Raw genomic sequence first — 27754 nt, 5'->3', positions numbered from 1 at the left:
CCACCTCTGTCCCGTCCCCTCCAAGACAGCGGCCTTCAGCCTGGTTTAAGTCACGTGTGTCTGATGCATTTGCATTCTTTTGTTTTTGACCACGCTGCGCAGCATGTGGGATCTCAGCTCCCGGACCAGGGATGAAGCCCACACCCCCTGCGTTGGAAGCAGAGTCTTAACCACTGCACCACCACGGAAGTCCCCGCGTTTGCATTTTAAAGTACATTTTTCTTTTGTAGTCAGAAAAAATAATCTTGTAAAAAACCCCAGTAACGTTACAGTTTGGTGGCACTTAGTTTACTGAGGACAGACGCTGAGGCTGTGGGGACAACACCCAAGGCCAGCGCAGGGCACCCGGGACGCTGCTCTGGGTCCTCTTGGCACTGCCGCCCGTTTCCTGAGACAGCAGTTCAGCTCGCGGGGGCCTCAGGCTCACTTGCCTGTGTGACTTCACAGCGAAACTTTCCAGGCCGACCCCGCACCCCCGCCCAGCGTGAACGCTGCTGGTGTAGCAGGGACGGTGCACCCCTGCCCCCTGCGGAGCCGGCCCCTCCCGCCTGCAGGCTGGACGCGGCATAGGACCCCCAAATCTGCGGTCCTGGAGGGAAAGGCGGCTGATCCACCCCGGGGGCAGTGGGTCCTCCACCCAGCATCCTGAGAGGAAAACCCCCTCACAGCTTCCGTCACTGTAACCAGGACGACGGCAACCCTCACCCCCAGAGAGGCCACCAGGCTCGGCAAAGGCACAGCCCAGGAGCACAGCAGGACCCCAGTTCCACCCGGCAGCTCTGGTCCTCGTGTGCACAGGAGCACCCTGCGGAAAGACTAAAATCCACAGATGCGTTCAGCATCGTTCGACTCAACAACAAAAGCACAAACACTGAAAAATGGGCAAAGGACTTGAAAAGGCATTTCTGCGAAGATACGTGAAAGGCCACGTGAGCACTGAAAGGATGCTCGACTTCAGTGGTCATTAGGAAGATGCAAGTCAGAGCCACGAGACACCACCTCAGGCCCACGAGGATGGCCACAATTAAAAGAAAAAAAGGGGGGGGGCTTCCCTGGTGGTGCAGTGGTTGAGAATCTGCCTGCTAACGCAGGGGACACAGGTTCGAGCCCTGGTCTGGGAAGATCCCACATGCCGCGGAGCAACTAAGCCCGTGCGCCACAACTACTGAGCCTGCGCTCTGGAGCCCGCGAGTTACAACTACTGGAACCCGCACACCTAGAGTCCGTGCTCTGCAACAAGAGAAGCCACCACGAAGAGCAGCCCGCGCACCGCAACAAAGAGTAGCCCCCGCTCACCACAGCTAGAAAAAGCCCGCGCGCAGGAACAAAGACCCAACGCAGCCAAAAATAAAATAAACAAATTTATAAAAAAAAAAAGGAAAAGGGGGAAATAAGCACTAGCAAGGATGCGGAGAAATAGGAACCCTCGTACGTTGCTGGTGAGAATGTAAAATGGTGCAGCTGTTGTGGTTCTTCAAAAAATTAAACATAGAATTTCACGACCCAGCAACTCCACTCCTAGGTGTAGATCTGAAAAGAATATAGAACAGGCGTTCAAATGCTTGTACGTGAAGGTTTACAGCCACACTGCTCACAACGGGGCCCATGCACACAGCGGACTAGTTCAGCTGTAAAAAGGCACAGAACACCGACACGCAACCACAGGGGCGACCCTGGAAGACACGCCACTCAGAGAAAAGCAGACACACGGCCCATGTGCTGCACGGTTCCATCTATGTGAAATGTCCGGCACACGTAAAACCACAAAGTAGACTGGGCTGCGGGGCCGACCCACACCCACTGTCCGGATGCTCCAGGGGCGACTGCGGGCATCCCGCCCCCCAGCCAGGGCACAAGGACTGGTCTGAGTGAAGGGTTTGGGGCTGGGAGTCCCAAGACCTGAGGACAGTTCATTTCTCCACTAGCAGGGTGACGCTGGCAGCCTGTCCTCCAGCTCGCTGTCTAAACCACGGAGTGAAGCCGACCTGCTTCTGCTCGGCTCCCAAGGCTCTCGGGAGGCGGGCGAGGCGCACAGAGACCTCTGCAGGGTGTGGAGACGGGAAGCGTCGGAGTCTTGCACCGGCGGCTCTTCTCTGCCCCAGAGGACAGCGGTGCGGCCGGGGGAGGCCACTGGGGCCAGAGGATGGCAAGAGGACCCAGGCGCTGCCCGGGGTCCTGCAAGTGCCCGTCACTCCTGCCAACTCTCACCAGAGGCTACACCATCACCCGCCAGGGTCAAGGGGTAGAATCCTTTATTGAGGCACATGAGCTGTGGGGCGTCCTGGCCACAGCAGCTTCGAGATAAAGAGGGATAACCCTTCTGTAGACACAACTTCTGAACAGGGGATCCCTGCCGTCCTACCCGTTCTCAGGACGTCTGTGGAGGGAGGCCCCTCAAGGGCCGGGCTGATTCCCGCTAGGGCGCCGACAGCACGGCCCCTGTGGATCGCAGGGGGCAGCCTCCATGGCGTCTCAGCTGTGGCCATGGCCGTTCCTGAGCCCCAGACACAGGGCCGCTGTCCACCAGGCGTGGCCTTCTTGAGAGAGCGGTCTGGACCCGGACTCCTTAGAACACAGGTCACACTCCAAGAGCAGCCACTTTCCTCAAAGCCGCCCTGGCAGCGCAGGGCCACCTGGCCCTGGAGAAACGGCTCGTTTCCCGAGACAAAAGCAGCAGGTGGAGGCAGTGGCCCCCTTGGCCCTACCCTGCCCTCATCTGTTCTGAGGACAGAAGGGACGGGTGTGTCCAGGCTGGTGGCAAAGGCTGCACTTCCGGGGTTTCTTGGCCGCGGACCCGGCGTCCGAGGAACCAGCCCGGGCCCTTTTGCTTCTGGCCTCCGGCTCCCGGCTTCCTCCTCTGGCTCCTGCCCAGGGGGGGCCTCCAAAGGTCCCTGCGGGGAGAGCGAGGGGAGAAATGAGTGTGGACGGCAGAGCCCCAGCCCTGGTAGGGGACCCGTGTCACCTACACGCAGAAGCAGGGACCAAGCAAGTAGCCCCCTGAGCGCGTGCAGAGCCCGAGCTCTGGGCCCTTCCAGTCCTCCAAGAGCCTCACAGTACTGGCCGCCCCATCACCCAGGACAAATGACCAGGCAGCCCAGAGACCAGACACCACCTCCGCCCACCGGGAGCCCTTGTGCGTCTGCCGTGAGCGCCGAAGGACAACATCCCGCACGGCACTAGCGTCTCCAGCCTCCGCCTGCCCCAAGCCTCTGGGTTCTCCCTGTGTGTGCAGACCTGCCGCACGTGTGCTAGAGTCACAGTTTCAGGCTAACACAGACCCTAGAAGGGTGGGCAGGTGCCCGTCTTACGGAGGAAACAGGCTGAGAAGCCGCACCAAGTGGTTCAAGGTCACACAGGTGGGCCCCAAGAGAAAGCTCCCGCCAGGCTCCCTCACGCGTGACCAGGCTTCCGCGTGTCCTGGAGGGGCCAGGTGCCTTCAGGTGCGTCATTCACCTTGACCCAGCGTCCAGCAGCGGTCCTCCCCACACCCATCCGTGGGGCGCCAACCCAAGCTGTGTAACCCAGGGCAGGAACCAGGTATCAGGGCCAGGGCCTCCGCCTTACAGGATGAGGCTCCGATACAGAGCCCTCCAGGTTTACAAAGGCGGGAGGAGCGCAGGGCTACGGGAGCAGGCGGACCCAGGAGCCAGGCCTGGGCCGTGTCGCTGTGTGACCCCGACAGGTCCCGCCACCCGTCTGGGCCTCGCCCTCCTCTCCTGTGAGTCGCAATCACAACCGCCACCCGATGAAGGTGAGAGAAGACACACAGATACAACGGCGTGGCGCCCGGCACACAGCAAGCTGCCCGTGACCTTGCAGGAGGCGTGACTGAGCGGGGAGGGGGAGCAAGGCAACCCGTGCCCCCACCCCACCACCCCTGCCCTCCTCGGGCAGGCCCTGTATGCCCCCTCACCTGGGGCCACGTTCTCGTCCACCCACTGGAAGAAGCCGCACTGCTGCTCCCGGGGCTTGGCGCACGTGTGGAACTGGCGCCCCTTGTTGGGCCCGTCCTTCTGCACAGTGCGCGTGACAGCGGGCTGGCTGCACAGGCAGCGTGCGCCGCCGCCACCATCGCCGGGGCTTCCGGGCCCGCCCAGGGGCTTCCCTGAGCCCGGCGGGCGTCCCAGTGAGCCGCCCGGGGGTCTGGGCACCTCGGAGGGAGGCCCCCCTGCTTCTGGGTGGCCGCTGTCGGCCCAGAGGAAGAAGCTGCAGCCGCCGCCGCTGCACTTGTAGAACTGGCGGCCCTGGTTGGGCCCCTCCTTCCGGACGGTGAGCAGCAGGGCCTCCCGGCCACAGTTGCAGGTCACCGAGTTGCCTTCGCCCTCGGCGGCGGGCAGGGGCGCAGTCCTGGCCAGAGCATTCGAGGGCCTGATGGCAGGAGGCTGGGGGTGGCCGTGCTGGCTGCTGCCCATTCTGTCCAGGGGCTGGCTGGCCTGCAGGTGGCCGGAGGGCTGGCTGACCGGCTGGCCAGCTCGGGCGGGCCCCCGTGAAAACCTGAGGTCCAAGATCTCCCTCAGGGTCTCGTCACATCCACCAACGCAGCCGACAAATTCCAGTGGCATGGTTGGGGGAAGGCTGCCTCGCTTAAACTTGAACTTCAACCTAGTGAGGCCAGAAGATGAGAAAACACGTTAACTACCGGGTGCGAGTCTTCTTGGTCCACACAGGGCTGTGCCCACCCCACCTAGGAAAGCCACACAAGACGCAGCCGGCCTGGCCCCTGCGGTCGCACAGGAGCGCAGAACAGGAGGGAGATGAGCTCTAAGGCCCATCACCCACCAGAACCCAGGAGCCTCTGGAAGGTGCACCTCCCTGTGCCCCAGTTCAGCGTGGTCCAGGGCCTCTCAACGTGACGGCACACTACTTGGTAGCGGCACTAGGACGCACGCGGGCTTTGCTCTCATTCTCCTGTGTGCATGCATTAGGGTTTTCCAGAAGCTCCGAAACGCACAGTAAACTCAGCAGACTGACTGCAGATGGAGAGCTGAGAATCCTACCGTCTCCTGTTAAGCCAGACCGTTAAATTGGCAAAAATGGAAAACAAGGCAATCTTCCTCTCGTTTTTTTTCTGAAAATAAGTACATTTTATCCTAAAAACATGTTCCCTTGTGTTAGTATGCATTTGTTACAAACACGTTAATAAACATTTTAAACGATGCCTCCACTTCAGCTGAAAACGTGGGAGAATCTTTATAAACATGAACTCACAACGGAAGCTCTCTGGGTTCCTCCGTGATTTCTGAGAGTTGAAGGGGTCCCATGACCAAAGGTCTGGGGACCAGCCCTAGGCGCGGGCCTGGGGCTTTCTGGAGGAGACCATCTTCCTCAGCCTCCGCGTCAGCCCACGGTGGGAGAGGCGGGGAAAGGTTGGGCTCCTCCAGGAGGTGCCAAGGAATGAGGGCCCCCAGGGATGCCACCCTGTGCCCATCCTGCAGGTGCCTCGGCCCCCAGCTCACCTGTAAACGGGGTGTGGCTGACACACTGGACACACGCTCCCGTCCCTGCTGGCCTCCAGCACACTGTCCGGGAACCACACGGCCGAGCGACATTCTGGGAACCCCGTGCAGCTGAGGTAGAACCTGGGGAGTGAGGGCCGGGGTCACGCAAGAGCTGCCGGAGACAGCTCCAGCTGATGACATGGGACACTCATGGTTCTGGAAGACACGATGGACACTGACACTGAGTGACAGGAAAACCAGCCTGCATTTACGTCCCTGAAATCCCCACAGTCACACTGCTGACGCCTCTTCCTGCTTAAAAACAACCAAGCCGCTGCCAGCGCCCAGACCACGGCAGGGCCCCGCTGGCCCCTGGGTGCTCCCTGAGCCCGCCTAGGCCTCCGGCAGCCTGGACACCTGCCCAGGCTGCACGTGCTGCAGAGAATCCGATCCTCCCCCTCCCTGCAGCTTTGGGAGGAGGAAAACGGGCTCAGTGGGTCAGCGACCAGTGGGGTCTGCATCGCCGTCCACACACAGGGCGAGTGCCATCCATCCCCAGGGGATAAGCCCCGCCCTCACCAGCCCCCCACCTGCCCATTCCCACAGGGCCTCACACCCCCAGGGCCACCATTCCAGCCCCAATGCCCAGTCCAGGGGCTGGTGAAGCAGGCCTGCATCTAAATAGCAACGTGGGAACAAGAGGATGGGCCCTGCACAGCCTCCCGTGCTGGGCTGCAGGGGTGGGGCGGGGCGGGGGGCGGGGCCGGGAAGGCACAGCTGGGCACTGACCCGCCGCTCTTCCTGGTCTTGAGGACCATGTCCTTGCCGCACTGTGGGCACTTCCTGACGGGCTCTGGCACAGCTGGGAAGATGGCTTCTTGCTGGGCCAGCTCCACCCCTGCCCCAAAGTACTGCGACAAGGCCTCGTCCAACCTGAAGAACCAGCAGAGCATTTACCGCGTGAGCACGCACGACCCAGGGAGCCGGCCAGTCAGCCGGAGGCCTGAGGTGGAGCACCGGGAACAGGGCGCCGTGCTGGCCAAGCGGCCGGCTCCTCCAACCCGCGGCTCCCAGGAGGGATCCAGCCGCAGGCAGGCGCTTCTGCCTCGCCACTAGCCCCACAGCAAGCAAACAAGATGGCCCGGCCGCGCACACACCCGAGTGTGGGTCTGGAATCAAGTTTAAACTAGTGCATGCATTTCTTTTCAAAATTGGTACGGGGTTAGGAAGCGTGTTACTTCTAACAGAATACACACATGCTACTTATTACAGCCACCTCCCAGTGCCCTAGAGAACAGCGGGGTGCACACCAGCACCCGGTGAACCCACCCACGAGGCTGTGCTGCCTGCTAGCTCAGGACAGGATGGAAAGGGCGTTTCCAAAGCCAACAGCCCAGAGAAACTGGACCAGGTCTTTCTGGTTACGGTCTCCAGACTGGCAAGGCTCTGCAGCAGGAACCAGCCAAACCCGGGAGGAAAGCCTGGAGGGGCCGTGGCCACCGGCGAGGGTGAGCTGCCTGGCGGGAACAGTCGTCACCGGGGCTGAGCGGGCTTGCACAGGAGAGCAGGCCCGTACTCACCTCTGGGCTTTGGCCATGGCTTCGATGAAGACCTGCTTGTACTTCTGCACCTGCTGCTGCAGGACCACGAGCTTGTCCTTCTTCCCCTCGCAGATGAGCTTCAGGTCAGCCTCCAGCTCGGCCCGCAGGTCAGGCTTGGACATCTCGTAGCCCATGGAGTCATAGCCTGTGAACAAGGGCAGTATCGTGTGGCTCGGACACACCCGCGGAGCTTCAGTGACACCCCGCCCTCTGCCCAAGCTCGAGCCCCCGGCTCCTCACCTTCCACAAGCCCCATGCCCAGGTGCCCGGGGAGAAAGCGCTTGTCTGGCGTGAGCCCGACGTACATTCGGGTCTTGATGGTCTCGATGTGCTCCGCGTGCGTCGCGTCGGTACCTGCAGGCCACCCTTGTCACTCAGACTAACCCACGCCCCAACCCCGCGCAGCCCCCCTCCTCTGCCTGGACTTCCTGTTGCAGGTGACACACCTCCACTCAGAGCCGGCCACGTGGAAACCACAACAGCAGCCTCCTCTCCCCCACGTCCACACACTCCAGCTGTCAAGCCCAGCTTGGAAATCCCTTCTGTAAGCCCCCCTGCCCCCCGCCACGTGTCAGGGCCCACATCACTCGTCCACATCATTACAACGTCCCTGGTCTCCTGGCTGCTGGTCTCTTCCTTCACCCAGCCCACTCTTTATGCCACAACCAAGGGGATCTTCTGAAATGTAGCTCTGCCACCAACGAAATGCAAATCAAAACCACAAAGAAATACCACTTCACTCTTACTGGGACAGGTACAACCCAAAAGACAGAGAGCGGCAAATGTTGGTGAAACCCCTGACTCTTGCATGGATTGTAAGATGGTGCAGCCGCCGTGGAAAAGTCTGGAGGCTCCTCATAGTGTTAAACACAGAGTCACCATGTGACCCCTCAATTCTGCAACAGGGATGTCCCAAGAGAACTGAAATCATGTCCACACAAGAACCTCTACACAAATATTCATAGCAGCACTATGCACAGTAACAAAAAACTAGAAACAACCCAAATGTCCACAAGTTGATGAATGGACAAACGAAATGTGGTCCATCCACACGACGGAAGAGGTTTGGTGGTGAAAAGGAGTGAAGCACTGAGACACGCTACCTGGACGAGCCCGCAGAGCAGGCAACGTGGGACGCCAGGTGCAGAAGGCCACACACTATGTCGTTCATTGATCAGAAATGTCTAGGACAGGCACATCCACTGAGGCAGAAAGATGAGGGCTGGGGGGCTGCAGGGGAGGGGGACAGCTAACGGGCATGGGGCTTCTGAGGTGACGAAAATGCTCTGAAGTGGACTGTGGCCATGGCTGCACAATTCCATGAATCTACTGAACACTGGACTGTACCTCTGAGCTCAGTAGAGTGGACGGTGTGTGAATTATGTCTCAATAAAGCTGTTACCACTGCTTCAATGTAGGTCTGTGAGCTCCTTTCTTAGAAATCTCAGGCGGCTCTCTGCTGACCTCGGGCACATCCGACCCCTGAGCCCGGTGTCCAGGCCCCGCAGAGTCGGGCTCAAATCATCTTTCCGGCCTTGCCTTCCAGAACCTCCCCCCACAGCATGTGCCTGCTGGTCCCCGCGTCCTTCCTCAGGCCCTGCCTTCATTCAGCGCGAGTTCTCACCACGAGGTTCTGAGATCCCTGCAGAACCTCTCCCGATGCATCTAATGTTTTGGTTGGGTTTGTTTCTCCTGCTGGATGAGCCCTTGAAGGGAAGGACCAGGCCTCATTACTGTGTCCCCAGGGTCTAGACCAAGGTCAGCTCTTGTGGACCAAAGTTTTTATAAACAAATTATGCTGGGTGAACTACCTCTACTTGTACCTAAACCCACAGGCTTTCTGGGTAGCACAGTGATGGCCAGTGGGCTCCAGGCAGGGGCACAAAACTCACTCTGCAGTGAGGCGGCTGTGCCTGGGGGCCGCCCCTCCACATGCGCCCCCTGCCCTGTGGTGCTGGCCCTTCTGGACTCAGCTGCCAGAGGTAGTCCTTGAGATTGCAGAGCAGTGGTGAAAACTGAGGGGGGAAGCAGATCAGTCACAAGGGACCCACCTGCAAAACTTGGGCCACGGGACTTATTGGGAAAAACAGTTCTGGCCCAGTTTTTTTTTTTAATCCAACTTCTGATTCTTAAACAATTATGGGAAATGCTTTAACAGAAGCTGAGCAAACGGCCACCCATGGCAAAGGGCGGGTGGCAGACTGAGACTCTGAAGGGCCCAGCACGTGCCAAGCAGGTGAGCGAAGCCAAGTGTGAGCGACAGAAAACGGCCACCACTCAAGGCTGCCAGACCTCCTGATGCTTCAAAAGAGTGTTTACGTGAATCCTGGCAGTTTAAATGTTAGCACCTTGTTAAGAATACAACAAAAACAACAAATTCCTGTGTGGGCCAAAAATCCCAGTCAGTGTGCCCCAGGTGAGACTCCGAGTAACGGGAAACACTATGTCCCTATGCGGGTGGTGCAGGGCAGTGGTTAAGGGCACCGACTGCAGTTATCTGGACCCAGGTGTTCACAGCTCACACACTTTGTGACCTGAGGCAAGTTCTTAACTGCTCTTAAGCGTCCCTTTAGCTACAAAGTGGGGAGGAGAACACAGCCCCCTCGTTAGACCTGTCGTGAAGATCAGAGAACTGGGCCCCACACCCATGAGAGGGCAAGAGCCGCTGGTTACCATGATGACAAGCTACTTACCGATGCCGTGCTTCTCCATGAGGGCAATAAGGTCGGCCTCAGTGAGCAGCTGGGGTGGACTGGTCTCCCCGTCCACCATCTCCACGGTGCTGGGCTGAAAGCAGGAGCCTCGACTGTAGACAGGGAGGGTCTACATAGGGCAGCAGATGTGGTGGTCAGACCCCTGCCCGGCGCCCAGGCACAGACCACGCTCTGTTCTGTCACGTGGTACGGGGGCCGGGAGCACGACGGTCCCCCCTCCCCGCTGTGTCACCTTTTCACTCCAGCGATCGTAGGGGTACACGTCCAGATAGTTTCGGGCCAGGATTACGAGGCCGTGGGCCACGAAGCGCTCCTGTGCGATGTCAATCTCCACGGTGGTCTCCTGGCCCTGGGCATCCTGGGAGCAGCAGGCCAGGAAGTGGCGGACGATGAGCTCGTACAGTCGCTGCTCGTCCCCCTGTGGGGAGAAGAGGAGCCCTAGTCCCTCTAGACGCTGCCGGCAGTTCAGTCTGGCTGGTGCTAGCTTCCAGCCCAAAGCTCCACACACCAGAGCGCAGCTCCTGCAGCCCCGTGCCCAAGTGCAGTGTAGGCAGATCCCTCGCTGCTTGTGGGTTTAGGCCAATAAACTTCACAAGTGGAGTCCCCTTGCCATCAAGACTGGAAAGCAACTCCTCTGATGTAAACCCAGTCTGAGCAGAAACCAAAGCGAAAGCACCCAGTTTCCAAGAGGCCCAGTGTGTGTAGGACACACAGACTAAAGATGCACCGGCAGCCTCAGGCCTGTCACAGGGCTCGTGGTCATCCTCCACCCTTTCGGGAACAAGGACGTAGTGAAGCCCCTCTATCAGAAGCCTGTAAGACGATCATACTGATATCCGAAAGTTCTCCTTCTAACAATGTCTTCAAAGGAAATGTGACATCCACATAAATATCTATTATGCAAATGTTAACTGCAGTAGATCATCCTTTAAAAACAGATCTAGCAAAATACAGTATCTCTATGCAATCATCATATACCATACGTTAAAATATTTTAGCCTGTGGGGAAATACTCATGATATAAAACAGGAAACATTAGTTTACAAAGCTGTTTAAGATTATAATTTAGTTGTAAGAGTTATATACGCACAGAGGATAAAAACGTGGTTCTCAGGAAATGGTGAGGTTACAGGCAATTTTTTACTTCCTTATAATCTTTTTTATTTTGTGAATTCTCTAAAATAAACATGTACGGCTTTCAGAATCAGAAAGAACGTGTGTTATTAAAGGAAGAACAAAACAGTAAGCCTGCAGCCGCCAAGCAGGCCTCAGCAGCCGTGGCCCCTGGAGCGTGTGCCTGGCTGAGAGCACGGCCGGCCCGTGTTACAGGCTCCAGGCGCTGGGTGAGGAAGCCCCCAGCCTGGAGTGCGGCCGGAGGGTGGCGGTGAAGTTTCGGGAAGGTGACGGAAACCGGTCCGGTCTTGGGAGGAGAAGGGTGGGAGCCGAGCTCGGGCTCAGGGAAGGGGCCACCTGGTTTGTGGTGAGGGTCAGGGCAGCAGCAGAGGGAGGGGATGGAGTGCAGGGGAGGGCTAGATGGAGCAGAGCCCCCACGGGGGTCTCTCGGGAAGCCAGGCAGACTGTGGGAGGAGGATGTTGACACGACCTCTTTTCTGAGATGGAAATTTCGAACCCATTTAGCTCCGGAAGACAGAGCCCGCAGAGTAGATTCAAACCTCAGCCCTGACCCCTGACCTCCCTGCGGGTTCTGCGGCAGCACAGCCAGGGAAACCAACCTGCAGGCTGTCCGTGTACTTGGTGGGGTGGATGGGAGGGTGAGCTTGGTCAGACTTGTTCCCGTTGCGTGGAGTGGGGCCGCCCCGCTCTAGAATGCTCTGGGCGAAGGGCCCCCAGCGTGGATCGTGGGTCTGTTCCTCCACCAGCGCCGTCAGGTCTAAGTCTTTGGGGAAAATGTTTGTTTCAGTTCGGGGATAGCTGATGTACCTAAACAAAGCCAAACACACACAACAAGAAATTGCTGAATTGGTCTATAAACGACTAAATCAGCTTGAGAACACTGGTGACACCTGCAACAGCCTGTCTGATCCAGGCAACCACGTTACCCACGCTGGGGAAAGCCCTGAGACGTGACCCCCGCAGTGGGTGAGGAGCAACAGGCGTCCTGCTGGGTCACTCCCGGAGGTCGGGGACAGATGCAAGGGCACACCTGCTCCAGCCCAGCCCCCCTGCCCCCGGGGCACTTGGGGCACTTCCCCACCTCCCCAGCATGGGTGGACAGAATGACCCCAGGACAAGCCGTGCGGTCCTGACCCGGGCGGCCCATGCTCCGTGGCTCGTCTTAAAGAAGAGAAAGAACGATGCTGCCCCTGAACTACAAGGTGGACCCTGTGTGCAATTTTAAACATTCCATTAGCCACTTAAACATTGCTGGGACAATTTACATCCTTTTCTCACACGAGCCTTCAAAACGCATTATGTTTACACTCTCAGCACGTCCCAGTTTGGACAACCCAAATTTCACGTGCTCGACAGCCACCTACGGCGAGTGGCTGCCACATGGCTCAGTGTGGCCACACTGTCCCTGGATGGCACTGGGTGCTCACGACCCCCAAGGCAGGATGGTTTACAGCAGGCACACGAGTCCTAAAGGTGCCACCCGCCCCTGCCAGGGCCCCGGCGCCCCGCCTGCTGAGAGCTCGAGAGTGGGATTTGAGTTTACTCTGTGGAGTGTTATTTCAGGATTTGAGTGACTTTGAAACGCCTTTTCCATCAGAAAAGAGAAGTCAATGTCAAAATTCCTCTACTTGAGAGCTGGGGGGTATCTAGACAGTCTGGTTTCCTCATAAGCTCTATTTCTAAACTATTTCACCCTGATAAAGGTGCATCAAAGTCTCTTCCCAGATGTGGGCGAATATTTACCCTTGAGTGTAGAGCTTTTCAGCAATCCTCATGGTTTCTTTAGCATTTATCCTCAACTTTCGAGAAGCCAGCTTCTCAAGCTCCTGTAAGATGTGTGGACAGGCACAGTGCGTGAGTCGCAGGCCCCCAAACGCCCACACGCCTCCTCTTCAGAACTTCCTGGCGTCCCTCCAGCTGCTCTCACATGTCTGCGTGAAAGGCTGTGCTGCGGAAAGGTTTCCGGGACTGCTGGGCAGAGCCAGGCCCCAGCCCAGGGGTTCCCAGACTCCAATGTGCAGAAGCCAGAACCACCTGGGATGCGAGCAGGCTCCTGGGCCTGAGCACTAGGGATTCTGAGAGAGGAGGGCCAGCACAGAGGCTGGGAATCTGCGCTTTTAACAAGCGTCTAAAGTATCGATTCTAATGCCAGCAGTCTGAGACCCGCACTTTGGGGACACCATCTGAACCCCGGGGACATCCCCTGGGTGATGAACGCCATTCTTCCAAGTCTCGTGGGGGACCACCAGATGTCCCTTCCCCTTGGCGACCCTCCGACAACGCTGCTGGCTACACATGAAAGCGTATTAACCAGTGAGGGATGAAACACTCATGCCTACAGTACACAATCAATCCGTAACCCCCTCCCATCGTCCCTCACCACGCGCGTGCACGCACACACACACACACACACACACACACACACACACGCCCACCCCGCAATAAAGGGTGCACTGCCCACCAGTCCCTGCACGTTCTGCATGTTCAACCTTCAGAGGCAACCCTGACAGTAATTACACCCTGAACTTTCCTACAGAGTGGTGACTGGGAAGGGACACCCTAATGTGGTTTTATTCAGACTTGTGTCCCGTTGGGTGGTTCTTCTTGGGATCTAGAAGATCTCAGAAGCCCTGTTCTAGGGTAGGCTAATAAAGTAGATATTTAAAATGATGTTTACATACATTACGCAAAAACATTAAAGAAAATGTTTCGGTGGAAAACACTAACTATTCCAGTAATGCTGTAAAAAATAAGGACACCGAAAATAAAGGAAGACACCAAAATTACATCAGCAATTACCTAAAGACGGAGAGGTGATGGGTGATTTCTATTCCTTGTTTCCAAAACCCCACATAGAGCAGTTATATCGCGTTTACTAGCTGATGTAAGAGGTCAGGCAGGCCTGCGCTCTGGGGCTTCTACTTCTAAGAGCGTTCCTGTGCGGCACTGGGAAGAGGTGCTTCCGGCCACTGGGCCCCACCCTCCGCAGCAGAAGCCCCACCCCAGCCGCAGAAGTCGGAGCTCCTCAGGGCTGGCACAGACCCCGAGAACATACCACAGTGTCCAAAGCTTGAGGCCTCCACTTGCTTTTTGCCTTGGACCTGACCTCCACCACGGTCGCCCTGGGATCCTAGAAAGCCAGGAAAAGCAGAGGCCACTTAAACCTGCTGGAGCATCCTCCCAGCTTTCCTTGGCCGCCCCCGGCACTGCCCACAGTGGCCCTGCTCCCCACCTCAAGACGTGAGCTTGCAGCCCACAGTGTGCTGGACACCAGCGCCTGCTTCTCACTCAAAGTAAGGCTCTGAGGGGCAAGTTCACAAGCCCCAAGGCGTCCACTCCAGAGCCTCGGCATCTCCTTAGTTTCCTGTCTACGCATACACGGTGCTACTGTTTTGTTTTTTTTTTTTAATTCACGACAATACAGAGCTGGAAATAGGAGACGTTACATAATACAAACTGGAGAACTCTAATCTTAAGACCAACCTCACATTTTTAAGGGAATGCAAAAGGATAAAGAACTCAGCTTAAGTGATTTGTTCGTGAGGATATTTACAAATCAAAACTCAAATTTCTCTCTGCAAATAGACTTCGGACCAGGTGCTCTTGGACAAGGAGCTCCAAGCACCCCACCTGCCATGTTTCCCTGCACCACATCCTGGTAAAGCAGAAAACGGGCAAGTCTTTTTATTCAACAGACAAACGTGCAGACTGTGTAACCTTGAGGGCCAAAGGGGAGAGCAGTGGACAGGTGGGGCGACCCGAGAGGCAGCGTGGTCTGCAGGAGCTGTCCGAGCTCGGGCCCCACTAGCTCGAGTGTGTCTGCACAGTTACTCAACTTTCTCCAGCTTCCCCGCCTGCGGCATGGGTTGGCATTACCACCCCCAGAGGCACCACCAGGACCGAACAAATAACACGTAACATACAGCGCGTCTGGCCTGTAGCAGGTGTGCAAGTTATTACTCCCCGATACCAAGTCAGTACTAAACCTGCCGGGGGCCAGAGCCAAGAGGCATCCCTGACTCACTAAACCTAGAGGCCTCTGAGTATTATTCAGGTACCACCGCGTGCAGCCCCTGGCTTAAAACAGGCCATCGTGTGCTGAGCGACGGGAAGCCGCACCACAGAGCGGACGTCTGAGGGTGGACCAGAGGCTGACTGGCCTGCGGCCTGAGCAGGTCTTGATCCTCCCACGGCCATCGCTGCTGACCACTCCCACCTTCACTCGGCGGTCACCATGGGATGCCTTTCTCGAGTCCCAGCCCTAGAGCAGTCCCTCCCCGCCCCTGGCCCTTCTCCTTTCCTTTACCCTACTTTCCTGTCCTGTCGTTATCGCTGTATGACATTCACTCATCTGTGCCTTTCCCGTCTCTGGATTTCATCATCTGACCAGTGGAAGGCGCTGGGCAGACGCCATCTAGCTCCACCCAGCTCTAGGATTCGGGTTTGGACTGGCCCAGCTGGTCCTTATCAGTCTCTGGTGTCAGTGTACTGCTTCACGAGGGATTTTAACTATGTGTTTCTTAGCATTTCTGGTTTCACCTAAAAGTTCTACAGGTCTTTCCTTCCACATTTCTAGTGCTGTTTTCATGGGGTTCTAGTGTTACTGGCACCCAGAAAGTGATATCCTGGATGCAGAATAAAGCTACAGTCTGGTGGGAAATGGGGCAGAGAGGGAGTGGCCTGGGAAATCACAGGATGGGTTTCCGAGATCATCACCTTCAGAGCCCTTCTCACCTCCATGCACAGCTGATAGAGGACGAGACAAGCCGTGTGGTTGAAAAGCCGATGCCTTTTCCAGCTGAACTCCACTGCGCCATCCCTGTGGTCGTGAGTCACTGTGGGGGGCACACAGGAAGGCCGTGACCCGGAGAGGGCAAGGTCCATCACGGTGAAAGCCAAGAGCCATGAGACAGAGGAGACCACCTTGGACACTTGAGGTGGGTCCTGAACACAGTGCCAAGGGGGTCAAGGGCAGCGAGATGCAAACCACAGCCTGAATTAGCACCCAGGACTCCCCACGTGCCCTCAGCTTCTGCACCCCGAGCGGCCTCACCTCTGATTCTGTGGAAGGTTTCTGGTACAAATGCCTGAATGGCTTTGAACCTCTCCACCACGAACCCCAGGGTGGGGAACTGGCAGCTGCCATAACTGATCAGCTGCTCCGCCAACACCTCAGGGAAGATCTTCTGCAGCCGCAGGGTCTGGAACCTGGTGAAGGCAGCCCCTGAGGAGAGAGGACGGAGGGAAGGAAGGAGAGGCCGTGCACTGCAAGGTCACAGCCAGCTGCCACCGTCTGAGCCCGAGCCCTGCCCCCTGCCCACCACCCCACCCCTCACCAATCCGCAGGTCCAGCTCCTGTCTCACGTCCACGGCGTCGCTCACTCTGCGGTCGGGCTCCATCAGGTTTTCACAGGCCGCCTGGACAGCGCGGGCGGTGATCTCGGAGAAACGGGCTCGCAGCACCTGCAGGCTGGGCTTCACTGCGGAACAGACAAGGGCACCGGGGCAGGTCCCCCGTGAACGGAGGGTAAACCAGTTCATGAAGCTGCGAGGCAGCCAGTTTGACTGGTTCAGTTAAATCAGAGACATGCTGCCTAAGAGGGAAGCCTCACTGTAACCAGGCTGAGAGGTGTCAGAAACAGCAGCGAGTGCATCTCAGCCATTAGCTAAACCCTCTCCGTGAGCCTTTCTAGGTGTCAATCTCGTGCTCTCCTGGGCCTTTAGGGAAAAGGGAGTTGTTAATTAAAAGGTCCTGGGGGAAGTTCATGTCCTGTTATGGATATAACACAGGACATGCACCCTGTCCCTGAGAGTGAATACTGAATATGTTTAATCCTAGGAGTCGGTATAGTTTGAAACACAAGAGCATTTAGGGAGAAGAGCAGCCCCCCACTCTCTGAAGCCCGAGAATGGCCTGCTTGTCACTTCCTCTAAGTTACCTGAAATCATTACGCTCACTTCAACAGTTATTAATGTTCAGGCATTGTACAAGGAATATAGACAATTAAAAAACAAAACCAGAAAGAACATTCTAGAACTATTCTTTGTACTTTACATACAGTGTATACATTCTTTGTGAATATTTAAGTTTTTAATTAATTAATTAATTAATTTTGGCCGTGTTGGGCCTTCGTTGCTGCGCACGGGCTTTCTCTAGTTCCGTCGAGCAGGGACTACTCCTCGTTGTGATGCAGCTTCTCGTTACGGTGGCTTCTCTTGTTGTGGAGCACGGGCTCTAGGGCACGTGGGTTTCAGTAGTTGCAGCACACGGGCTCGGTAGTTGTGGCTCGCGGGCTCTAGAGCACAGGCTCAGTAGTTGTGGTGCACGGGCTTACCTGCTCCGCGGCATGTGGGATCTTCCAGGACCAGGGCTCGAACCTGTCTCCCCTGCGTTGGCAGGCGGATCCTTAACTACTGTGCCACCAGGGAAGCCCGTGAATATTTAATTTTTAAAAACAGAATATCAAGTCTCTGCTCTCAAGGATCTGGCAATCAACTGGGACCAAACACACAACAAGCCTTGGGCTACAGCCGGTGAGCCGGGCAGAGGGACTCAGGACAGGGTGCCACCCCTGCCGCGGCCCCAGAGCAGACACTCACCAGCCTTGCACACGTGGATGATCTCAAACCCGATGTTTTCACCTTCTCTGTCACAGTCGGTCCAGATCACCAGCACCTGGCACTGCCGAGCCTCTCGCTCCAGAGTTTTCTGAAGCACCCGGTGGGGAAAGAGTGGTGAGAGCGTGATCTGCAGAGCATCGCACGACAGCTCCGCACTGGATCTGCCCCAGCATTAATGAGGTTCTTGGAGAACGCCAGCTTGGTGAGGAGACACGGAGAAAACTGTCCCCGCCGTGCGTGGTAAGGACGGCAAGGTCACTAGTACCGCCCCCCACCTTAGACCCACCCGCCCACCCATGAGCTTCTAGAAGACAGGGGTTTATTATGACGACACCATCTTGACGAGCCCTGAAACTCGGCTCTAACACACCAACAGCTCTAGGGGTTCTGATCATGTCCTCAATTAAAAAAAAAAAAAATCACCCCCTAATCGAGCTTCATCCCAAAAAGCGCTCCTAGTCAGCAGTGAACCAAGGACAGGCGCCCTAACTGCCCAAGACACCGCAGCTCAGCGCCAGATGGCCTCTTGCAGATCGTAGTCTCTTCCCTCCGACAGGGGGCGGGAGGGGAGCTGACACTGATGACGCAACCACACTCACTCCCAGGGTTTAGTCAAGCAGCCGCTCTTCGTGAAAAGGCTCACTCGGTCCCTCAGCGCTTAGCTGAAATGGCCTCATTTATATAACGGGCGGGAATAATTTTTTTAAATCGTGGTACTTAGTTTAGTGGAAAACCTATCCTTCAATTTTAGTGCAGTCAAAACACAGAAACCACTTGGTTTCATTAGGTGGTGGTTGTTCAATATGTCTTCCAAAAGATCTTACCTTGATGTCTAAAAAATTCTCTGGGCAGTACTTTTCAATTTCTGCTTCAAAGAGGACAAGAGGATTGCAGCTCTGCCTGGAAAAGAAATGAAAACACACGAAATCCTAGCTCAGCACACAATGGGAGAAGGTTGCCCCAGTGCCCTCATGGGTGCATCCCCACCAGACAGAGTCCCCTGTGGAACGCCAGAGGATTACAGGCAAGGCGTTACCCTTTGGGCAACGCACTCCCCGTGACGATTAACAGGAGCTGCTAAGAAGAAATTCTGGAACTTTCGTACGCATCTGCGATAGGGTGACTGCAATCCAATGCCTGCATGCAAAGGGTCTGGGCAGGGAGTTCCCTGACGGTCCTGTGGTTAGGACTCAGTGCTTCCACTGCGGCGCCTGGATTCAATCCTTGGCTGGTCGGGGAACTAAGACCCCCCAAGCCGTGCAGCATGGCCAAAAAAAAAAAGGTCTGAGTGTTTTGGGGGAACGCACCTAAAGTGGCTGTTTATTCTAAGCATATGGTAAAAAGTCACAGCGAACCAGTTAATCCTAGGTCACTGCTACGGTATCTATGGTTTGTGTTCCCTGCAAATTCACATGCTGGAATCCCGACACCAATGTGACGGTGTCAGAAGGTGGGGCCTTTGGCCGGTGATCAGGTCGTGAGTGTGGGGCTTCATGAAGGGGACTCGCGGTCTTATAAGAGACCCCGGCCCGCTCCCTAGACCCTCCACTATGTGAGGACACAGTGAGAGGTCAGCAGGCCACAGCCTGGAAAAGGCCCTCGAGGGACCATGCAGGCACTCCGACCTCCTACCTCCATAACTGGCAGAAACACATTTCTGTCCTTCATAAGCCACCCAGTGTGTGTATTTTGTTACAGCAGCCCAATGGATTCAGTCGTCTTACTGCTGTAAGTAACAAAGTAACACCGACATGCCTCACACTGCCTGTGATATTTCACAACTTACTGTCATAATCAGAACGCTCCCCCCCGCCCCCGGAATCATACTGACCACTTGCGAAACTGCATCTGGAAATCATGAGCCAGCAAGTGTCCCGAGACTGAAGTCATTATCATGGTGACGTTCTGAATGATAACAAAATTCAAGTTAGTCTTTTAGCAATTAGATTTTCCCAAATCATTCAAATAGAAGAGGGGACCTTCTATCAAAGGGAAAAGAAAATAGTCATCAGGGGGTGGGGGGAAGGGAGGATGAACAGGCAGAGCACAGAGGATTTTTAGGGCAGTGAAAATGCTCTGTATGATATTATAATAATAGGTACACGTCATCCAAACCCACAGAATGCACACGATCGGAGTGAACCCCAATGTCAAATGTGGGCTCTGGGTGACAGTGGTGTCGTGTAGGTCCATCAGTTGTAATGAATGTGCCGTCTGGTGGGGGCTGATGATGACATGCAGCTGTGCATGCGTCGGGGCAGGGAGTATGTGGGAAATCTCTGTATTTCCTTCCTCTCAATTCTGCTGTGAAGCTACAACTGCTCTAAAAAGAAGTCTATTAAAACACACACACCCCAAAACCAGGTGACTGGGAAGAAACAAACAAACATACCTCTTCAAAGCCAAAACTATAGCGATACAATCATCATTCTAATTCTGGTACCGTGATGCCTTTTAAATTTAAACTATTGTATATTAGCTTCTTTTTTGTTATAAAGAGTTAAGATTGGGACCATATTTTATAAAAAAGAGGCTTCCAACGATCACCTGTCACCAGTGATCTTTAGGTCATAACAATAGTTTTTCTTAAAAGACAGTGACATATTCTACAAAGGCCAGGCTAATTCTCCTTGATTAAATAATTCTAAAATACAAGCAATTCAGAGAGGGCTTGTCGTAAACAGCTGCTCTTTTTAGCCAAAACTAAAAACCCAAAGAATGTACACCAGAATGGCGCATGGATCTGAAAGCATCCTTCAACCACAGCATAGAAGTATTACAGCACCTACCTGGCCACGCAGACAATAATCAAATTCATAGATCTTGTTGAATCTGGAAAGTCCTTCTCTCTACAAAACAAAAAGAAAATCTATAAATTACAAAAAAGACAAATGATTCCTCACATAAAGATCAAGCAAATCCCTGATAAGTGGGAATATTAAAAATGCAACAGTACCTCCTATAGATTAAAACAAGGTGAAATCACTAAGACCGTTTGTGAAGGGGCCCCTCCGAACTCAGTTACAAGCATGTACTTGCTCAAGTCCACAGAGCTTTCATGCTACAAGGTGACCTGAGATCAGCTAACACCACTTAACATCTTTCTAGAGCTGAGAATGGACTTGTCCAGGATCACATGACTATTACTCCAGAGAGAGGATTAGGACACGTGTCTCTTGACGGTTTTGTCCGTTCTCCACACACACCTCTCTACTTCCTGGCCATACAATTGCGCCAATAAACTGGTGTCCACAGGCAAGTTTTCACCTTCTGAACCTCAATTTATTCTGAGTAAAGTTACCTGTGAGGTCCCTCTGGCTCTGAAATCCAGTAACGCTATGAGCCGCAGTCAGGCCTGGGAACCAGCCCACACAGCTCCTCCTCAGCTGCACTTATGTGTGAACGAAACCGTCTCAGAGAAGATCCCACCTTCTACAAAGGTGTTAAAAGTAGCTATGCATGTGCGTTTCACACCAACGCTGCACAGAAGACAAGACACAGGCAGAGTGGGACTGGGGGAACCTCCAAGCGCCAAGAAGGATCGTGTCGAGAACATCCTCACACAATTTTTCTGTGTCGAACACTGAATGAGGCTCTTTTCGAGGCACAATGGCAAATTTAAAGACGGAATTTATCTTAAGAGTTCACTCGTCTAGTGTTGCCAAGAAAGGAAACTCCCCTCTACAAACTCCAGTTGCTAGTTAAGCCCTTTTAGTACCAGAGAAAAGAAATCGTTGCATCACTGGGGTTTCTACCTCTTTTTAAGAAAGCACTGAAGCTTCCCAGACAAGCTCTTACATGGACCCTGATATGTAACAAGGTCCAAGTATTCTGGCTGCAACAAGGCTGAGCTCTGCTAATAGCCTAGCCCCAGTCCGGCCCCAGGTGGCTCCTGAGGTGCACGTCCGTGGTCTCCTGGGTCTCCCGGGAACAGTCTGGAAACCACTGTTCTAATCCTCTCCTAGTGGATGACCTGTCCAACAGCATGTGTGCGACCCGGGGCCAGGGCTCTCCCAGGCAGCCTCCTCCACCAATGGATGGTCCTGAGGAAGTAAAATGTTTTTCCTGGCATTTCCAACTTGCCTCCCCGCAGTTCCCAGCTGAGGACAGTACTCAATTACGTATGATTCCACCACTTGGGTGAGGTGCTCAGGGGAATGGGTTGCTCCCAAATTACAGCAGAGTTTTGGAGCCTAGCGAAAGAAGAAAACCTAGTAGACAGACCAAGAATGTGGCTTCTGTGATCTCTTTGCAGCGCCATCCACGCCATTAAAACTAAAGAAAAAAAAACAAACTCCCCCAAACCCCAGAGCAGTCCCATCTTCTCTAAGTGCTCTGTAGGGACTGATCACATTGCTGCCACTGAATCTACTGGATTCTTTTTTAAGATTTCTCCTCCTGAATATAAAGCCCTCAAAGATCTATAAGTTACTAACAGTGGTCACTGTGGACAGTGGGGCTGGTTTACTTGATACACATTTGTATCCTCTCAACTATCTGAAGTAGTTACTAGCGTTTGAGCACTACTTTTAAAGAAAGAAGAGAGAGATTCTATCTTGCGTCAATATTTTGGTGAATTTCTCTCAAATGTATACATATTTGTGTATATGTTTGAAAGTCTTTTCCATAACAGGTATCTAACTATCTATCATAAGAAAGTACAATTTATTTTGATACCCGCTGCCATGACCAGTCCTCGTTACTTCCATTCTTTGCTATTACAAAGCTGCAACGACTATCATCTGATTCTGAGCTCTGCGTGCAGATGTCTTAGCTCCTCCACAGAATTTAAGTCCCTTAAAGGCAGGGATTGCTTCATTCGAGGCAAGCCCTGTGTGAGGGATAAATAAATGAACAGACCCGTCACTGTCTTAGGGAGCGACACGCCATGGGAGAGAGGGATGAGCAGCAAGAGAACTCGACCCGTGATGATGGCCAGCATCAAGAGTGATGAGAAGGGCTTCCCTGGTGGCGCAGTGGTTGAGAGGTTGCCTGCCGATGCAGGGGACGCGGGTTCGTGCCCCAGTCCGGGAAGATCCCACATGCCGCGGAGCGGCTGGGCCCGTGAGCCATGGCCGCTGAGCCTGCGTGTCCGGAGCCTCTGCTCCGCAAAGGGAGAGGCCACAACAGTGAGAGGTCCGCGTACCGCAAAAAAAAAAAAAAAAAAAAAAAAAGAGTGGTGCGAACGCATCCGGAAACAGAGAAGGAAATGGATGGCGAGGACGCTGAGGAAAGAGTTCACAAAATAGGTTCATTTAAGTTGTCCTTTATTTTTTATTTTAAAAGGTGAAGAGTTCATCAGGAGAAAAGAGGGAAAATGTCATTTTAGGAAGAAGGACCAAAACGTGTGAAAGCACGGTGAACTTTTACCTTTTACATCCTGACTGCTTTCATCATTCCCTTCCTCTCCGTTCCCTCTGCTCCCACCCAGTGCTCCGGGGTCCCTAGGGTTCAGGCCTCTTGCCCCCCACATGGAGAACCCCAACAGCTGCCTCCCAGACTCTAGCCTTCCTTTCTTCAAGTTCTCTGTGGCCACAATGACTTTATAAAACACAAGTATGATCCACTTAAAACCTACACTGCTCATCTCAACTGATGCAGAAAAAGCATTTGATAAAAATTCAACAGCCTTGGGCTTCCCTGGTGGTGCAGTTGTTGAGAGTCCGCCTGCCGATGCAGGGGACATGGGTTCGTGCCCCGGTCCGGGAAGATCGCACATACCATGGAGTGGCTGGGCCCGTGAGCCATGGCCGCTGAGTCTGCACATCTGGAGCCTGTGCTCCGGAAGGGAGAGGCCACAACAGTGAGAGGCCCGCCTACCGCAAAAAAAAAAAAAAAAAATTCAACAGCCTTCACCATAAAGTGAAGTGTGGCATTTACAAAAAACCCACAGCTAACATCACACTCAATGCTGAAAGACTGAAAGCTTTTCCACTAAAATCAGGAACAAAACAGAATGTCTATTTTCGCCATTGCTATCCAAGATTACTACAAGTTTTAACCAGAGCAATTGGGCAAGAAAAAGAAAGAAAAGACATTCAAGTCAGAAAGGAAGAAGTAAAACTGTCTATTCACAGTCAACATGATCTTATAGATAACATCCTAAAGAAGCCACAATGAAACTATTAGTGCTAATAAACAAAGTCAGCGAAGTCGCAGGATCCAAGATCAACACACAAAACCCAACAGTAACGAACAACCTGAACAGCAAATTAAACAATTCCATTTATAACAGCATCCAAGAGCACAATGAAAACTGTAACACACTGTTGAAGGAAATAAAAGAAGACATACTCAGCCATAGAAAGAATGAAATCATGCCATCTGTAGCTACACGGATGGACCTAGAGGTTATCATACTAAGCGAAGTAAGTCAGAAAGAGAAAGAGAAATACCATATGATATCATTTATATGTGGAACCCAAAATATGACACAAATGAACTTATCTATGAAACAGAAACAGACTCACAGACACAGAGAACAGATTTGTGGTCGCCAAGAGGAAGGGCGGTGGGGGAGGGATGGCCTGGGAGTTTGGAATTAGCAAACTATTTTATATAGGATGGATAAACAACAAGGTCCTACCGTATAGCACAGGGAACTATAGTCAACATCCTGTGATAAACCATAACAGAAAAGAATATGAAAGAGAATGTACATACATCTATAACTGGGTCACTCTGCTGTACAATATAGATTAACACACATTGTAAATCAACTACACTTCAATAAAATACATTGAAAAATTAAAGACATAAATAAATGGAAAGACAATCTGTGTTCATAGATTGGAAGACTTAATATTAAGACAGCAAATTCATATGGAATTGCAAGGGGCCCCGAGTAGCCAAAAAATTTTGAAAGAGAAGAACAAAGTAGGAGGACTGCCACTGCTCAATTTCACAACTTACTACCAAGCTACAGGAAATCTAAACAGTGTAGTACTGGCATAAGCAAAGACATACAGAAGAATGGGACAGAACTGACAGTACAGAAATAAACCCAAATATCTCTGGTCAACTGTTTTTGGACAAGGATGCCAAGGCCATTCTACGGGAAACAAACAGTGCTGAGAAAAACTGGCTATTCATATGTAAAAGGATGAGGCTGGAGTTTTACTTTATACCACATAGAAAAATTAACTCAAAATGGATCAATGACCCAAATACAACAGTTTAAACTCTTAGAAGAAAACACAGGGGCAAATCTTCATGACCTTCAGTTTGGCAATGGCTTCTTAGATATGACAGTGAAAGTATAATCAACAAAACAAGGAAAAACAGATAAACTGGACTTCATTAACATTAAAAACTTAGGTGCATCTGAGAACACTATCAATAAAGTGAGAAGACAATCCACAGAATGAGAACACCTGCAAATCATATATCTAACAAGGACCTAGTATCCTGAATATATAAAGAACTCTCGGGCTTCCCTGGTGGCGCAGTGGTTGAGAGTCCGCCTGCCGATGCAGGGGACGCGGGTTTGTGCCCCGGTCCCAGAGGATCCCACATGCCGTGAAGTGGCTGCGCCCGTGGGCCATGGCCGCTGGGCCTGCGCGTCTAGAGCCTGTGCTCCGCAACAGGAAAGGCCGCAGGGGTGAGGAGCCCGCGTACCACAAAAAAAAAAAAAAGAACTCTCATAGCTCAACTACAAAAAGACAATTCAAAAATGGGCAAAAGACATGAATAGACATTTCTCCAAAGAAGGAGACACAATGGCCAACAAGCACATGAAAAGAGGCTCAGCATCATCGGTCATTTGGGAAACGCAAACTGAAACCACAACAAGATATTTCACACCCACCAGGACGGTGATAATTAAAAAAAGAAAAGAAAAAGAACAAGTGTTGACAGAATGTGGAGAAACTGGAACACTGATGGTAAGAATGTAAAATGTTTCAGCCACTGTGGAAAACAGTTTGGCATTTCCTCAAAAAGTTAAACATAGAGTTAACTTATGACCCAGCAATTCCACTCCTAGGCATTTACACCAAAGAACTAAAAACAGGTATTCAAGTAAAAACTTGTACATGAACGTCTATAGTAGCTCTATTCACAAGAGCCAAAAGGTGGAACCAGTCCAAATGCTCACCAACTGAAGAAAAGATAAACCAAACGTGATCTATCTATATGATAGGATATTATTCAGCCGTAAAATGGAATGTAGTACTAACATACTACAACATGAACGGATCTCAAAAATGCTAAGTGAAAGAAGCCTGACACAAAAGGCCACGTATTGTATTAATCTTTTTGTGTGAAATATCCAGAACAGACACAAATCTTTGAGGACACAAAGCAGCTTAGTGACTGCCAGCGGCTTGGAGAAGTGGGGAATGAGGAGTGACTACTTCATGGCTACGGGGTTTCCTCCTGGTGTGATAGAAACTGGAACTAAACAGAGGTGACGGATGCACAACATTGGGAAAGTACTAAACGCTGCCGAACTGTATACTTCAAAACAGTTGAGGGGCTTCCCTGGTGGCGCAGTGGTTGAGAATCTGCCTGCTAATGCAGGGGACACGGGTTCGAGCCCTGGTCCGGGAAGATCCCACATGCCGTGGAGCAACTAGGCCCGTGAGCCACAACTACTGAGCCTGCACGTCTGGAGCCTGTGCTCTGCAACAAGAGAGGCCGTGATAGTGAGAGGCCCGCACACTGCGATGAAGAGCGGCCCCCGCTTGCCACAAGTAGAGAAAGCCCTCGCACTGAAACCAAGACCCAACACAGCAAAAATAAATTAACAAACTCCTACCCCCAACATCTTCAAAAAAAAAGTTGACACTCACGTGTAAAACACGTGGCTCTCTACTCCTCTCACAGTGTGCCTTCAACTGCCATGCTTGCCGTGCCCACTGGCTCCTTCCCCTACCATGCCAACTCCCAGCTTTTGAACTTGCCAAGCTGTTTCAAGCCACTGGGTTGTTCTTTGAACATGGCGTTTCCAGTGCCTGGTAAAACTTTCAAGACTGAGCTCAAATGTTCATCCAACAAAGATGGATTGAGGGCCTCCTGTATTCCAGACACGTGTTAGGTACCAGGGATACAGCATCAACAGCACATTATCGAACTGTAACTGGGAGGTGCCTTCCAAGTAGGACAGGGTGAGCTTATCACACAGCACCCTGACCCAGCTGGGGGAGAGGGATGTGAGGAAAAGCTTCCCTGAAAAAGAGATACTCAAACAGAGCCCGAAGGATACACAAGTTAGCTCTGTGTAGACGGGCCCGTCTCAAGCAGCCTGGAGCCCTAGAAATGGGCACAGCCTGGGGCTGGTCACCAGGACACTCAGCTCCGGAAAAGAGGTGACGCTGTCAGCTAGCACCCGCACAACCTCGGCTCCTGTTCCCACCATCCACCGCGGGAAGCAGAGACCTGAGGACCCTGTGATGTGAAAGAAAAAAGAGCAGGGAACGTCCACCCATGCTCTGGGAAATCTCCAGAAAACCGTTTCAGGATCCACTTTTGTAATTGAGAGTGTCCTGACAGCTCTTGAGGCCTCGTGTCACCTCCTTCCCAGACCCTTTCTCACCATTCCTCTCCTTTGGGCCTTCCGTGTTCAGAACACACCTGATCCCCAACTCGCCTGACTCTCGGAATTCGTTAGTAGCAACGGAACAGGGGCTCGGGCGGGTCGCCCTGTCGGATGCACCTAGACTGTAGGGCCGGGCGTGCAGCGGGGGACCTCGCAGGCTCGAAAGCAAGTCGGGGGAGTGTGGCCTGCGGTTCCGAGTCTCAGGCCCGCTTGGCATCCGCCGCCGTGCAAGGCGGACCCAAGGTCTCCAAGCAAACGAGAAACACGTTAACTCCGTTTCTAAACGCCCGTCGGTCGCAAGAGGCGCCCGGAGGCCCCGGCCCAACGGCTAGGACCCCCAGTGGGAGCAGCGGCCGCTCGTCCCCGTTCCGCCCGCCCAGCGGTCTCCTCACCCGCCGCATGCGGCCTCCGGACAACAGGTCCGCGATGCCCTTGGCCGCGTCGTTCTTCTCGGCCACGCAGAGGATCTTCCGCACGCCTCGCAGGGCCACCTCCATGTCGGCGAGGGTCAGCGCCCGGCTCCCAGGCCGCGGCAGCCAGGTGAGCGCGCGGCGGACGACAGGGAAGATCATTCCCAGGCCCCGCGAATCTGCAGTGCCACCCCAGGCACCCGGAGCCTCCCGCTAACCCGCAGTCCCTTGCGCAGCCCGCTTCCGCCCGCCTTCCCGCCGCTTCCGTCGGCGTGAGGGGCACAGCCCCGCGAACTAC

At 53.6% G+C, this 27754-nt stretch overlaps 1 protein-coding gene across 3 annotated transcripts; it reads right to left on the bottom strand.

The window, feature by feature from the left end:
• Positions 1-712: 712 nt before the first annotated feature.
• On the bottom strand, positions 713-27701 carry TOP3A (DNA topoisomerase III alpha). Of its 3 annotated transcripts, XR_009517081.1 has the most exons (20): positions 27439-27701; positions 20298-20357; positions 19340-19413; positions 18333-18408; positions 17488-17596; positions 16224-16367; positions 15941-16111; positions 15622-15722; positions 13943-14017; positions 12631-12713; positions 11487-11694; positions 9986-10171; positions 9733-9862; positions 7280-7393; positions 7019-7184; positions 6228-6371; positions 5457-5579; positions 3914-4602; positions 2363-2891; positions 713-1530 (listed from the first exon to the last, which is right to left on the bottom strand). XR_009517081.1 is itself a non-coding variant. In XM_059998147.1 (19 exons), the coding sequence occupies exons 1-19, from the start codon at positions 27616-27618 to the stop codon at positions 2713-2715; spliced, it is 3012 nt and encodes a 1003-aa protein (XP_059854130.1). In that variant the 5' UTR covers positions 27619-27701; the 3' UTR covers positions 713-2712. The 3 variants fall into 3 exon arrangements, 2 of the variants coding, with proteins under 2 accessions (XP_059854130.1, XP_059854132.1); XM_059998147.1 differs by having other exon boundaries at positions 713-2891; XM_059998149.1 differs by lacking the exon at positions 13943-14017 and having other exon boundaries at positions 713-2891.
• Positions 27702-27754: the final 53 nt, after the last annotated feature.

The sequence above is a fragment of the Delphinus delphis genome, chromosome 19 (genome assembly GCF_949987515.2).
Source record: "Delphinus delphis chromosome 19, mDelDel1.2, whole genome shotgun sequence".
Classification (NCBI taxonomy): domain Eukaryota; kingdom Metazoa; phylum Chordata; class Mammalia; order Artiodactyla; family Delphinidae; genus Delphinus; species Delphinus delphis.
The sequence above is the reverse complement of the archived record's forward strand: the minus strand, read 5'-3'. Positions and strand labels throughout refer to the sequence as shown.

Coding starts and splice junctions, on each gene's coding strand:
- TOP3A (XM_059998147.1), bottom strand. CDS start 27,618: ATGATCTTCCCTGTCGTCCGCCGCGCGCTCACCTGGCTGCCGCGGCCT. Junction 9,863..9,985: donor ACGATCGCTGGAGTGAAAAG/GTGACACAGCGG, acceptor TGCCCTATGTAG/ACCCTCCCTGTCTACAGTCG. Junction 4,603..5,456: donor CAGCCACACCCCGTTTACAG/GTGAGCTGGGGG, acceptor TGGCCTCACTAG/GTTGAAGTTCAAGTTTAAGC.